This window comes from Rasamsonia emersonii (assembly GCF_000968595.1).
Source record: "Rasamsonia emersonii CBS 393.64 chromosome Unknown ctg1118621762407, whole genome shotgun sequence".
Lineage (NCBI taxonomy): Eukaryota > Fungi > Ascomycota > Eurotiomycetes > Eurotiales > Trichocomaceae > Rasamsonia > Rasamsonia emersonii.
In genome coordinates this window covers 1,189-13,893 of record NW_013562556.1, presented here as the reverse complement: position 1 = coordinate 13,893, position 12,705 = coordinate 1,189, and the positions used below count along the sequence as shown (strand labels likewise).

At 49.7% G+C, this 12,705-nt stretch overlaps 2 protein-coding genes across 2 annotated transcripts; one reads left to right on the top strand and one right to left on the bottom strand.

The window, feature by feature from the left end:
* Positions 1-6,387: 6,387 nt before the first annotated feature.
* Positions 6,388-7,078, top strand: T310_10156 (uncharacterized protein; the record flags this gene model as incomplete). The annotated part of the gene is made up of 2 exons (XM_013467412.1): positions 6,388-6,610; positions 6,666-7,078. The coding sequence occupies 2 exons, from the start codon at positions 6,388-6,390 to the stop codon at positions 7,076-7,078; spliced, it is 636 nt and encodes a 211-aa protein (XP_013322866.1).
* Positions 7,079-8,456: 1,378 nt separating this feature from the next.
* T310_10155 (uncharacterized protein) lies at positions 8,457-12,373 on the bottom strand (the record flags this gene model as incomplete). Its single annotated transcript, XM_013467411.1, has 10 exons — positions 8,457-8,614; positions 8,699-9,163; positions 9,238-9,543; positions 9,614-9,819; positions 10,066-10,083; positions 10,116-10,186; positions 10,635-10,717; positions 10,777-11,445; positions 11,507-11,677; positions 11,734-12,373. The coding sequence occupies 10 exons, from the start codon at positions 12,371-12,373 to the stop codon at positions 8,457-8,459; spliced, it is 2,787 nt and encodes a 928-aa protein (XP_013322865.1).
* Between the last annotated feature and the right edge of the window lie 332 nt (positions 12,374-12,705).

The window sequence follows — 12,705 nt, the reverse complement described above, 5'->3', positions numbered from 1 at the left end:
AAAGCTAAACGCTCAAGAAATCACCGCTCTTACATTATGAGCTACTGCACGACTGCAAGGAAACCTGTTCTCTTTCTGTACCTGTTACCGCGGCAGGCACCGAACACTGAGAAATGTGGCCCTATTCTTGTCATTGACTGCATATACAATTCAGACAGCAATGCAGAAGAATGCCGAGTCATCCAGGCGTTGTCCCGATCCAGATGATTCACACAAGCAGCGCGTGTTAGACTGGGTCTTGGTCGGATTGGTCATGACAAGTCCATAACACCCATGGCATGGCATGTCATCCCAAGAGAAATGTACATTCCACCAGCACCATAACCAGCTGGAGATCTCTTCGAACCAGTCCGGCTTGCACATCATTTCTCTGTACGTGTCTGACTCCTCTTGCCTGTTCTCGCTTCCTGTTCTTTGCCTGTCTCTTTGAATATCATTCTAATACGCGTCAGGACGTGTCTCAGGCAGTAAAATCAGTTTGTTCATCGTCGACCTCTTTGACCTGTCTGATGCCCATTTGTCAGGCCTTCACTGGCCAACTTGACCCAACCTTGTACTGGGTGGAGCTGGAAGAGGTCTCGAAGACGACGGTTCCTTTTTCTTCCCTTGCCTTCAGGACGAATTCCACGAGATGAAATGGGAACAGGCACCTACAACCGACCTTGTGACCACCGCAGCTAGATGAGAAGCAGCACTGCCTGACGAGGCAGATCTTACAACACGAGGTGTGGACGTCTCAGGACACAAGCGACGAGACACCAGCTCTCTGGCGTTGACGCTGATCCAGCGCACTGTCGAGGCCTTTCAGCAGTTTGGCGTCCACTCCTCCCACCCATACGTTGCGAAAATTTCATCAAGGGTTTCGACAAGGTCACGCGCAAGTTCTGCATCCTTTACGGCCTCTACACAAGCAGCCTATCAGTATTCGGCAAGCTCATCGTGGCAATATGCAGTCTGCACCGACTATCAGCCTGTTCAACGAAGTGGCGGGCCTTGGACAGGGCAGATGTGACTGCAGAAGGTGCTCAATCTGAGAGAGTTCTGTATCAGGTCCGGTTCGTCGATTAGAGTGTACTACTCCCATAGGGATCTCCGTCAGTGGAATTCTCTCTGGTGTGTCACCGCCCTTATTGACAAGGGCGGATATCCTTCGTCTAGAGAAGATGGGACGTTACTTAGCAACCCGGGAATCAAGATGCGCCTGACATGATCTTCTATGCCATCCCGCAGCACCTCTCCTACATAGCAATGCGGTTCTTGATTCGGGATCGGGTGACAGATGACCCACAGGCACCAGTCTGCAAGGCAACAGCATGTTTCTTCCTATCACAGGCAAGCTTGACTGGATTGCAATCGCCATCTCCAGTTGATGAAGAGGGGTCCAGCCTGATGGAAAACATATCTATGTCCAGCCTTCCTAGGCAATCTGGATCCGAAGTTGAACGAACATATCGCTGACGAGCTGTACTGGCAGCTGGTGGTAACCAGGGCGATATAGCACCCCATGCATGCAATCTATTCAATTCGAGGACGTTCAGCTATCAGACAGCAACAGTCAATTGGCTCCAAGCCTTGCTACTCATGGATCCTACTCTCAAATTCTTCGTCCGTGGCCTGATGGTCAGGCAGGCAGCTAAAGAGGTCGCTAAGTTTTGCAAGAAGGAGGACGGCGAAACGTTCGCGGCATACTACCCGAATCATGCAAGAAGGTCTTCATTCAGGTTGGGGACTATGCACGTGCAGTGTCCCACCGTGTCCACTGGTTTCAGTCAAGATGTCCTTCTCGAGACGTGACGCGTATATCACCATGTTAGGAGTTGGCAGCATCGGAGAACATGAATACCATGAGACGCTCGGCCAAGCTGACGGAGGCAGTCAATTCTGCATTCTCGCAACTATCACGCTATCATCCCCAGTTCTGGCTTCTGGCGGGGACCAATGCAGCTGCGGCCTATAGTCCCCTCTCCACGCGATGTTCGAATTCTCTGGAGGACCAACTGAATTAGAACTTTATTACGCGCTTTTATGGGCGAAACTGGCCCAAGAAAACACAGGCCGCCAATGTCCTCAAGGACGCTTAAGTCTTCCATGAGAATGATACGGAATACCGAGCGTGAAATCAGTCCTCCTGCCGGGGAATGAAGCATCGACATCTGTTTAGCTTCCAAGATGGTTCAGCATTGGAGGTTATCATTACGATTGGCTGTTTACATCCCAGAGGCGACAGCAAACGTGCCCTAGATGTTGCGACTGCGCTGGAGGGGCATCGGAGGCTATTTTCTGCCAAATGAAGTTGTCATCATCAGCAGTGAAATGACAAAAGAGGTCGTGAGATAGATATACGGCGATATTGTTCGCAATCAATATTGAGTGCCATGATATAATGGCCGAGAACTTGATCAACGAGAGAACTGCAATACCCCTTATCCGTATTGTGCAGAAGGTCATCATCGAGGATCGGCGCAAGCTGATGATGTTTGCACACTTTCCGATGATCCAGTTCCACCTTGAGGCGTTTCTGAAGTTGCTGGGGTTTCACGTCTTCACCCTCCGGGCAGGAATGTCCATGTCTGAGCGCATCAATGTTGCCGAGAAATTTAAACGACCCAAACCACCTCCTGGTCCTGGAGGAGATTCTCCCAGATACCTGAAAAAGTTACGGCATTGCATCCCCGCACAGCGATTCTTTCAGCCGCGTCAGTCACAGCCGACTTTCGTGTCTGCAAAGCGGGTGGTGATGCTGGCTGGATACACGGAAGAGATTGACTCGCTGTTGGCTTACTTTCCGAATCTGCAAAACCGGTTATCCAGAGTGTAGAAGATTGGGCTCGAAGCAGGACTCACTGCGATGATGGACAAGTGAAATGACCAGCAGTTGCTGAGGACGTTTCGAACAAGTGAGTGTGTTCAACATACCGCCAGCAAGAAACGCAACGGCTCGTCTGCCTTAGAGTCGCACTGCGCCGCTGAGCACGTCAGCCATGAGGATTTGGCAAAGTTGCTACATGTCCCCGACCGGAACTGGTCCCGCGACCTCTGAGTGTTAGGGTTAGTCGAAGTCCAAGACGATTCATTATCAAGGCTGAGAAAGAACCGCACGAAGCACACAAACAGGTCCAGAAGCTATCCATGATGAAGGCAGAGTGGTCATATGAGCTATGTCAATATCGCCGTCTGGACTGGGTCTTTGGAATGGAATCGAGACTTGATTTGTTCGTCTGCTGTGAACTCGCATAGACCACCAACATGGATCGGTGTCTCTGACCAGACGAGGGTAATATGGAAGGAAAAGATTAGGCGACGACATGATGGTCGCCGGTCTGGACCTTTATTGGCGATGACCTAACTCTCTGTGGAAACATTTTGCGGGCGAGAATGACTTCCGTGCCAGGTGATCTGGCAGGTACGGGTGTTGGCACTGAGGTTGCATGGCCCCTGGCTCATTCATAAGGACTGCGTTCCCTGATATTGAGGACACTGCCACTGAGGCCCGGTAGAGGCAACCCAGGCGGACAGCAAAGCGATTTTATGACGGCGCAGTTTGCAGGCCCGTCAACACAGACTTGTTGGCTGGAAGAAGGATTAACATTGGATGAACGACAGCTCGCTCAAGAGCAACAAACATGACGATCCAGTCCAAGTTGATCTAAGAGAAGATGCATTAGAACAATTTTCAGCCCTTTCACTCACTGATGATTGGGCTGCTGCGCGGCTCTCCAATCAATATAAATAGGTGAGTCGCTATCAGATGGAAAATATGAATACATATGCTAACATTTGCATTTGTTGCTAAAGAATATGCTCCCTGGAACGGAACACTGGGAAAGCGATCTGGAGAATATCACCCTGTTGAAGGAAAACAGGCTAACCTCCATGACATGGGTGATCTGCAGGTATTAACAAACCACCGATAGCTGCACCAGAAGGGACCCGGAAGATGTAGCAAGCTATGGCAGCCACGCTACTGAGAACCAACTCCTTACCGCGCCGCTCACTTGCGGATCAGTGTGAATCTTTCGACCTGGGCGCCGATTACGTCCGTGAATGCTCACTCTAGTGGAGGACAGAACCTACGAGTCCTCCGCTAAATGCGCAAAAGAAAGAGTGCTTGAATCACAATGGCGAAGCCAAGGACCTGAAGCCACCAGAAGGGTTGCTAATTTTAGCCGGAATCAGCCAAGAATAACCCTTTTACTTCCGTTTTCCTCGACGTGGCATTCCTATCATCCCTCTTCCCAGCACTTTATTCAGGATTCCGATACAAGTTTACGACTTATCACAAGTTCAGGCAGTTTCTGGAGGAATCACTCAAGGCTTGGCAAGATGGAGACGGATACAGTATGATGTGAAACAAGTCATTCATCATGACGGAGAGAATCCTGCAAACAAAGCTTGATGTGGTAAGTCTAGTTTAAGCTTTCGAAATGGGTCTCAGAAAACTAACATCATAAAAGTTTTCTGTCCGTTTACGAATGTGAATAACTTGCCGTCTGAGTTTGGTCGCTCGAAATCAAACTGTATGGGCAGTAGTTGGGGTAACCGGTGGTCCTCGAAGTCGACTTCCACATCATTGCTTTCGCATACTATTATGAATGACGGGTCAAACGAGGGATCATAGTCCAAAGACGGCATCCATACAAATGAGAAGGAGGCAGAAATGTCGAAATGCCGACGTCCTGTCTGAAATACTTCGAGATCCATTTCCAGCAGCATCAATCGAGACGCCGATGTTTCTACCTCCATTCAGTCCAGCCCTAGATCACTAGCACGCGTTGTCCTTCGCTCATATAGCATACCAATCCAACCAAGTCTCTGCATCTGTGACATCAAAACGACCAGTTGGGCAAGGATCACTTGGGTCGGCTTGAAAAGCTCCTCATCCTGACGTTCTTTCCTGCTGTGGCGGAGATGTTGACCGAGGTATTTCTTGTTGCCCTTGTACACCTCCCCTCGCAAGATCCCACAGAGATGCTAACCCTTCCAGCACCTCAAACGGTGCTATCCTCACATTGTGAGGAGCACTATCTCGGCTACCACCAAAAATCCTTCCGGTGTTATTTCGGCTTTGCAGAGTGCGGATCCCGGGGTTGATTACGACGGTGTTATAAGTCCCCAGATCCTTATCAGCACTATTGACCTTTGTGGGACGGTGTCACTTGCACTCGTGCCTTCCGCATGGTTGTGATGGAACCACAGAGTATTCCTAACATCGAGAACCAAGCATATGGCCGGATCCAACGGATAAGTCAGAACAACCCGAAGACCTTTACGTACTGCTTGGACTGGAGCGGTTCAGAGATCGAGAGAAAGGTCATTCGCCGACAGAATGCCAGGAAGCACCTTGGATCCAAGTACCTGTTTAGTCGACACTGGGGAACATCTCGCTTTAATCGTGGAGTGTGGACAAATCAGAGAAAAGACGCTCTTCAACCATGTGCTCTCGGAGTTGGAGTACAACGCCCATGTTGGCGAGGGATTAATCTTCTCGACACATTAAGGACCGTCCCCCACTATCCGAAGTTCCTGCAAGCCCGCCTCGAACATCCGCATTCTCATTCTCTTCGAGAAGACCAGTCTTAGTTGGTCTCAGCCCGAGATCCCGATTGCACTGGTCCCCGCACCGATTCAGCCCGTGGGAACGATCCGCCTCATGCGGCCGTGCGTCCAACAGGCGCACTCCGGACATGCCCACCGTGTTGCCTTTATGCCAACTTTAGTTGCCATTGCGTCCAGCGGGGGAGCGAACCATCGGCTCGAGAATGGAATGACCGTCGCTGTTCTCCAGGCGATTCTGCGAAGAAACGACACAAGCGAACGCGGTTCCTTCCGCGCATATGAGCCTACCGAAGTGGGTGACCCATGAGTCCTCACATCTACCCTTCGCGGTGTCAGTGAACTGTCTGACGCGATCATTCGTCAGGCCTTCCCCATCGCCCATACATATCCTAGGGCTGCTGATCAGAAAAATGCCTGTTTGTGAGCCAGCCAGTCTCTCCGCAGACTGACCAGAGACAGAGTCGATAGAATCAAGTCGACTATGTGCTTTTTTTTTTCGCCTAAATATGTTGAAAACACAAGTAACCCTCGTCTCCCTTGATGTTGCCGAAAAGGGAACAGTCTGCAATCCTCCATGACACCATTCACATGGTCAAGAATCCTACAAGGAAGTCCATCTTCGCATCAAACGCAAGCGGTCTGAGGATCCAGACCACCCGTATGGCCGCAAAGACTTAAGTTTCCTCACCATATCTGTCCCTGTTGCTCCAGACTGTTCCTGTGAACCGACTCTCTGGCAAGCCTTTCATCTCCGTGAGAAGAACGACAATCAGGAGCTATCCTCGCTTAATCAACTCAGCTACACAACACTTCCAACGCTCCCGCATGAGAATGCCGGCTTTGACATGCAGTCTCATTGTCTCCGGTACAAGGACTCAGAGTTACTCGGTATGGTTAGGGCCGAGCATTCTGAGCACATTGTTTAATCATTCCAGTAAGGCCTTGACGCGCGCAGATTTCGACAATCCGCAAATGGCAACAACAGCAGACGCTTCGGAGGCCGAACGTTGGTTGAAGACCACCTCGACAGCTGCAGGATCGCCAGAAAACCCGGGTAAAGGTTTTCTTCAAGGAATCAGACCGATATCAAGACACTACCTGTGGTCTAGGCACGGGCATATTACAACAAGAATTCCCGATACCCTGCCCCTGCACGGCAGGGAGTCCAACCTGCAACTTCAAGCCCAAAGGCGGGCTCAATCTGCTCCTGGTTCCAGCCAAGCTGGAGAGCAACTGGGTCAAGGAATGGGAGTCTGTCATTGACAAGGACCATCCCACATTCAATATGCGGATGTATGTTGGTCATAGCAAGCACAGCGGGAAGAAGGTTAGTCGGGCCAGATGGGAGCTCCAGGCAGCAGGTGTGAAGGAGTGGAGAGACAAGGTGAATCAATACACCTTGGATCGTCTCCCCCTTGCCTCTGAAAACCCCCAACTGGTAGGCACAACCTGGAGAGGAGTCCATTGTCATCGGGCCAACCCCGCAAAGCTTCCACAAATATGTGGACGATTGTCTCACTGAGAGCGTTAGCATTAAGAACCATCCAACGGCTAGGAATCAGACCGAGATCAAGACGCTACCAGTGGTCTGGGCAAGGGTATATTACGACAAATGCCATGAAATGAAAGGCATCGACACCTTGTCCATTTAGATCATGAGAGCCCTTCATGGAGGCCCATATCGTTGGCCGTGCAGTGGCATCCCCGTCCCAACGGGACCGGGCAATCTCTCAGGCCATCTCTACACCATGGAGCACGCTGCAGGCGCGAGAGTGGCAATCGGAAGGATAATGTTGGATGCCCCAGATACCCAGGCAGCTGTTTCGGCTCGCTTAGTTTCACCGCATTGCAGGCGCCTTAGTTGCGGGCCGCAGGCCTGATCTCTAGAGAATCAAGCCGCTTCATCCATCGATCAGTCCCATCAGATAATGTGAATCTACGAACTCCAATTCCATCACGCCGTTGCAGCAGCATCCTCGAGTCGGTCGAAGATGCAAAAAGAGTGATGGATAGAAGGATGAGCAGATCGCGGAGCTCGTCATTGCAATTGATATCAATCGCTGGGGACTGGTGGGCTAATAACTTGGAGAAGCGGATATCGATATTATTTGTTGGAATTACAGGAATTGTGGCGAACTCATTATCCCAAGAAAATCATCAAATGGTATTCTTGCATGCATTTCCCTTTCGTCCAGTGGTACGAAAATGACGGCTCCTTTCTTTACCTTGATGTATATAACGACAACAGCGCTTGTTTTCTCCGGTTTCAGTGACGATGAATCAATGTCTTCCTCGAAGATCGCTAGCCTGAGTGATTTAGAAGGGCAGAGACATGAGTACGAATTTGTCCACCTCCGACTTTCTCTCCTATTCTCTCTCTTTCTTTCTTGTTTCGAATAAACGGCGAGATGTCTAGAATCAAGAGAGTCGGAACACAAGAAGTAGATATGGACGATACGATGACACCCTACCTTTATATCCCATTCACACAGGAAGAGGAAGAAGAAATCGATGAAATTGCCAATGGGGCCCACTTGGGAGGAGGAAATTGACTGTGGAACAAATGAACTGGTCGGAGGAAGAAGCTGATGAGCCACGTGAGGGCCTTGGACATTTCAAGACAGCAAAATATTAACGCGGGGGCATGCTCGCTGATATATTTTTTTTGTTTGTTTTGTACTGTACCTACTAACGTCAAGAAGAGTCCAGGGAGTCTGAGTATTTAAAAAAAAAAGTGAATTATTTGTACCAAAAATTCTATCGTCAAAGTGTTCCCACCCGTGAAGCCAAAGAAAACAGTTATCCAAGACAAAAAAGGGCGTGGAATGATATCATTTGGGCGTATAGTCGGTCTATACATCAATGATTCTGTCCTCTCCCTCTCTAACCATCCATCACCATCATAATTTAGTCCAGGAGTCGACGAGAATTTCTACTTCATAGACAAAAAAGCTACTAGAGGACCTTGCCTTCGCTTTCGGGACAATAAGGGGCATGTGTAACATCGACGCAAAGAATCCTGGAACAGAGAAATGGTATATCTGCAACGCCTTACTTCCTATACAGCCATCCAATGAGAGACAACATTTGAAGAATTGACTGCGGAAAAAAAAAAGCTACTTCTGCAGACGCCTCCACTCACTCTGGACAATACCCGGCAGCTCCTCCTCCAGACTCGGTCGGTAAGGCTTCCAACCGAGGAGTTTCCGTGCCCTTTGTGCTCGTCCACGGGAATTCAACCCCCAGCTGAACGACTCAAACCCAGCGAGCTTCCTCGCTGTCTCGATATCGATTTGTTTAGCTTTCGCTTCTGGTATATAGCCCTGCTTCGCTGCCGATTGCGCAACCAGCCTTGCGATATCTCCCCAGCAATGTTCTCCGTTCTCTGCAAGGTAATACGCCTTGCTGCCCCAGAGGCCGTCGTCGTTTTTACCTGCGATGGCAGCCTCTGCGAGGAGAGTGAACAGATCGCTCAGATCGTGGACGTGGACGTTGTTCCAGTATGACTGGCCAGCGCCGATTATGGGTGCTTTCTGCAGTTGGAGGGTCACCCTACTCAATTCATAGACCTGACGACTTCTCTGGGAAACTGGGCCTCGACCGGTGCCTGGAAGGAAGACAGTCAGTATCCAATCTAATTAATTCAAATATTCAAAGAGGAAAAAAAAAGCGGACGTTTACCATATATTGTAGGCGGACAAACAAGAGCCGTCTTGACAACATCTGCATGCTTCGTGCCCGCCTCCAGCACAATCTTATCGACATTCCGGTGGAAGGCATGATCAGGGAGATTAACGAGTTCGTCGACACCGTCCAGATCATTGTAAACTTTGTCGCTTTTCTCTCCATAGACTCCCCTATCGGAATCTTCGTAGGTCAGGATGCCGGTACCTCCAGTATGGAGCCAGTACCCGGGTTTATCTTTTGTATGTCCCGCTACGAGGCCCGCAGCAATGGCCTCGGCGGCTCCAACATGGTCAGAGGCATCTGCCGTGTCTGCAGCAGTATGGATGAGTGCTGTGCTACATAACTCATTAGCAGAGGATGGATTACTCACGCAACACAATATCCGCGTCTGCAGCTTCTTTCTTCAAGAGATCAGAATCGCCCAGATTGCCGATCACAACTCGCACGGATGGATAGCGTGCCCTGACTTGTTCTGCCTTTTCAGTACTGCGGACGAGGGCTGTATACGATAGCTCGGGATGCTTTGTTGCCAGTGCATACAGCGCGTCGCCGCCGATGTAGCCTGTCACGCCGGTGCTTGGGACCGTTAGCACCAAAGTGTCACAATAGTAAGTGATGTCAATATAGACAATACACACATGAATATCTTCGTCATTTCCGTTTCGATATATTTGTCGATCGAACGCTTCTCCTCAGGAGATATGTATGCATTAGTGTCATGGAGCCGTATTCAAGCCTTATGTCCGAGATTGGATCTATCGACAATTTAGCACAGCCCTTAAAAGTGGTGAATTACGTTGTTCATTAATGTACGCCACTCACCAATAGATACTACCAATGCTCTAGAGGATTAGTATGAAGACTATAGGTACTGTATAAGGGCGAGTGGCTGTGAGGGGTAGGAAAGTGACTGATTGGTCAATTGATAAATACCCCGCTGAAGCTGTAAATTGGTTTTAGTCAGCATTCGACGAAGAGCCCATGGGATTGGTTAGATGATGAGATCCAGGGCTTAGGGCCTAGGGTGAGGGCTTGTCACAAGCATAAACCGTCCTTGGACGGTGTGTAGGAGCTGTGCGACTCTATATTAGGTAGATATAATTGTCAGACCGATGCTCCATTCGCAAGGCTCTGTTATTTATCCTGCACAGTCTCAATTAAGAACAATCTCCTTCCTGTTCCTTTTGTTCAGCATCAAACGCAGCCATTCCAACACCACGCTCGCATCTGCTTTCAATTGGCTATTCGGGTCGTTGCAATCGCGCAGGACTGTCTGGTAGACGCCTTCTCCAATGGTCTCCACATCGCGAGCGTTCCCCCACGAGCGCGTCATACACAACGACCGGAAGAGATCGTGCATTTCTCGCTGCTGGGCCTAGGACACTGCCTACTGCTGACCGGAGGATGTCGCGCGTTTTCGCCTCCGACTGTCCGAGATATATGCCGATGAAATCTGTCGGGTCCCTGAGAATAACTTTTTCAATCAGCAAGATCACAATTGAATGAATGTGTGAATGGATGAATATGTCCTACCTTCCCCCTTACTCAGCAAGCCAAGATCTGCCAGGATCCGTGCGTAGAGCCGCGCAACCGTCGTTTTACCAGTTCCTGGAGATCCAAGAAAGACTCTGTTGAGCGCAACTTGGCGAATCGGCTCTCCCCGTAATTCTCGCTGGTAGTTGAGCTGCACCAGTTTGAGAAGCTGTCTCACCGATTCCTTGACCGAACTGAGCCCGACCATACGGTGCAGCTTTAGCCATGCTTCTCTGTGTTCGACTGCAGCGCTCGGATCGGGACCGAACAAGTCTTCCTTGGTTAAATAGAAGGGGTCCGGAGGAGTCCCATTCTGCTCCTGCTCTCGAGCGATACGTAGGGCTTGTCGACTAACGATTTTTGAAATCTCTCTCCGTAGGGCAATGACGTTGAGAAAGCCTTCTTGGCCACTTCCTCTTGCGGCCCGCCGAGCGACCATGTTCATGTATGGACCGTCCAATCCTCCCTCCACCTTCATTTTTCCATGATACTTCTCTTGGAGAATCCGTTCCAGAATCAGCCGGAGTTCGTCCGGGCCGTAATCGTCGAAAATGAAGCGATGCGGAGCGGCGAAGTCTCCTAATGCGGGAGAAGAGTCCAGCAAGCGTTGCGTGTCTTTGTAAATTCCGATAAAGATAAGGATACAGCCATGTTTTTTTTTTGGCTTGTCTTTCAACGCATTCTAGGTTCCTGCTGGTCCAGCTATCGGGGTCTTTTACTACGAACGCACCTTCTAGAGCAGAATCTGTGTCCCGACCGTCTGCACAATCCAATTCCTTTGAAAAGGAAGGGCAGGGAAGATTGTGCAGATTGTCGAATTCAGTGAGCACTGTCATCCTGGGCTGGACGATGCGAAGAGCGACGAGGAATTTCACATAGAGCCGAGCGACAATCATCCTGCCTGAGAACATGGTATTAATATTAGCGTGCAGACCTTGGATATGCAAGAATTCCTACCTGTCCCTGGATTTCCAAGAAACGCAGCACCCCAAGGGCTGTCTCCTAGTTTTAGTTCCTGTGTTGTTTTTGCCCTGATCTCTGCGTGGAGCTGTTGAAACTTTTCTTTCACTTTGCAGAGGCCGGCCATGGCCTTCACGGATTCAAGAACGGTGTCTGCGAGATCCCTGGGGTCTGGACCCGTGGAGCTCTCGTCTGCTGTTTCATCGTCACTGTCTTCATCACTTTCGGCCTTATCGGATTCATCCTCATTGTTTCCCTCGTCGTTCTTGTTGTCGTCGTCCTTGTCACTGTGGTTGTCGTCCTCGCCTTTCTCCTCATCATATTCCTCCTTCTCACTTCCCACCTTGTTGTCCTCATTCTCTTCCTTGTCATCTTCATCCATCCCGTTTTCCACTTCATCATTTTTCTTGTCGTTTCCCTTATCATTTTCCTTGTCATTTTCCTTGTCATTTTCCTTGTCATCTTTCTTGTCGTTTTCCTTGTTGTTGTCCTCTTCCTGACTTCCCGAGTCATCATTACCAACCCTCTCGTCGTATTTGTCCTCTCCATCTCCCTCCTTTGCCTTTCTCTCTTCTTCTCCTTCACATTTTTCCAATTCTCCCCCTGATTGCCCCAGGTCTGCATGGTCGAATTCCATGTTCAGCTATTCGGCAAGGGAGACAGGAAAGAAACAATTATTTTGTTTGTAGAGATGAACCCTCAAAGACATGGAAGCAGTTATCGCTGTAGGAGGGGGCGATAGCTCCAGAGATTGCGATCCCCATATAGTGCTGAGCCATCCAAAGAAGTCCGGATTGAACCGGAAAAAAAGAGCCTCAAGCTTTGCTATCCCGGAAACCACCGTTTATCTATGGCTCCCATGCAGGGGTAGTGTCGTGAGATGAGGCTGAAACTTGCAGGAAGGAGTCAGCCTGATCCGAGGTTGCCTAACCAATGTATTGATGTCTTGCCCCTCCCTCAGCCAAGGCA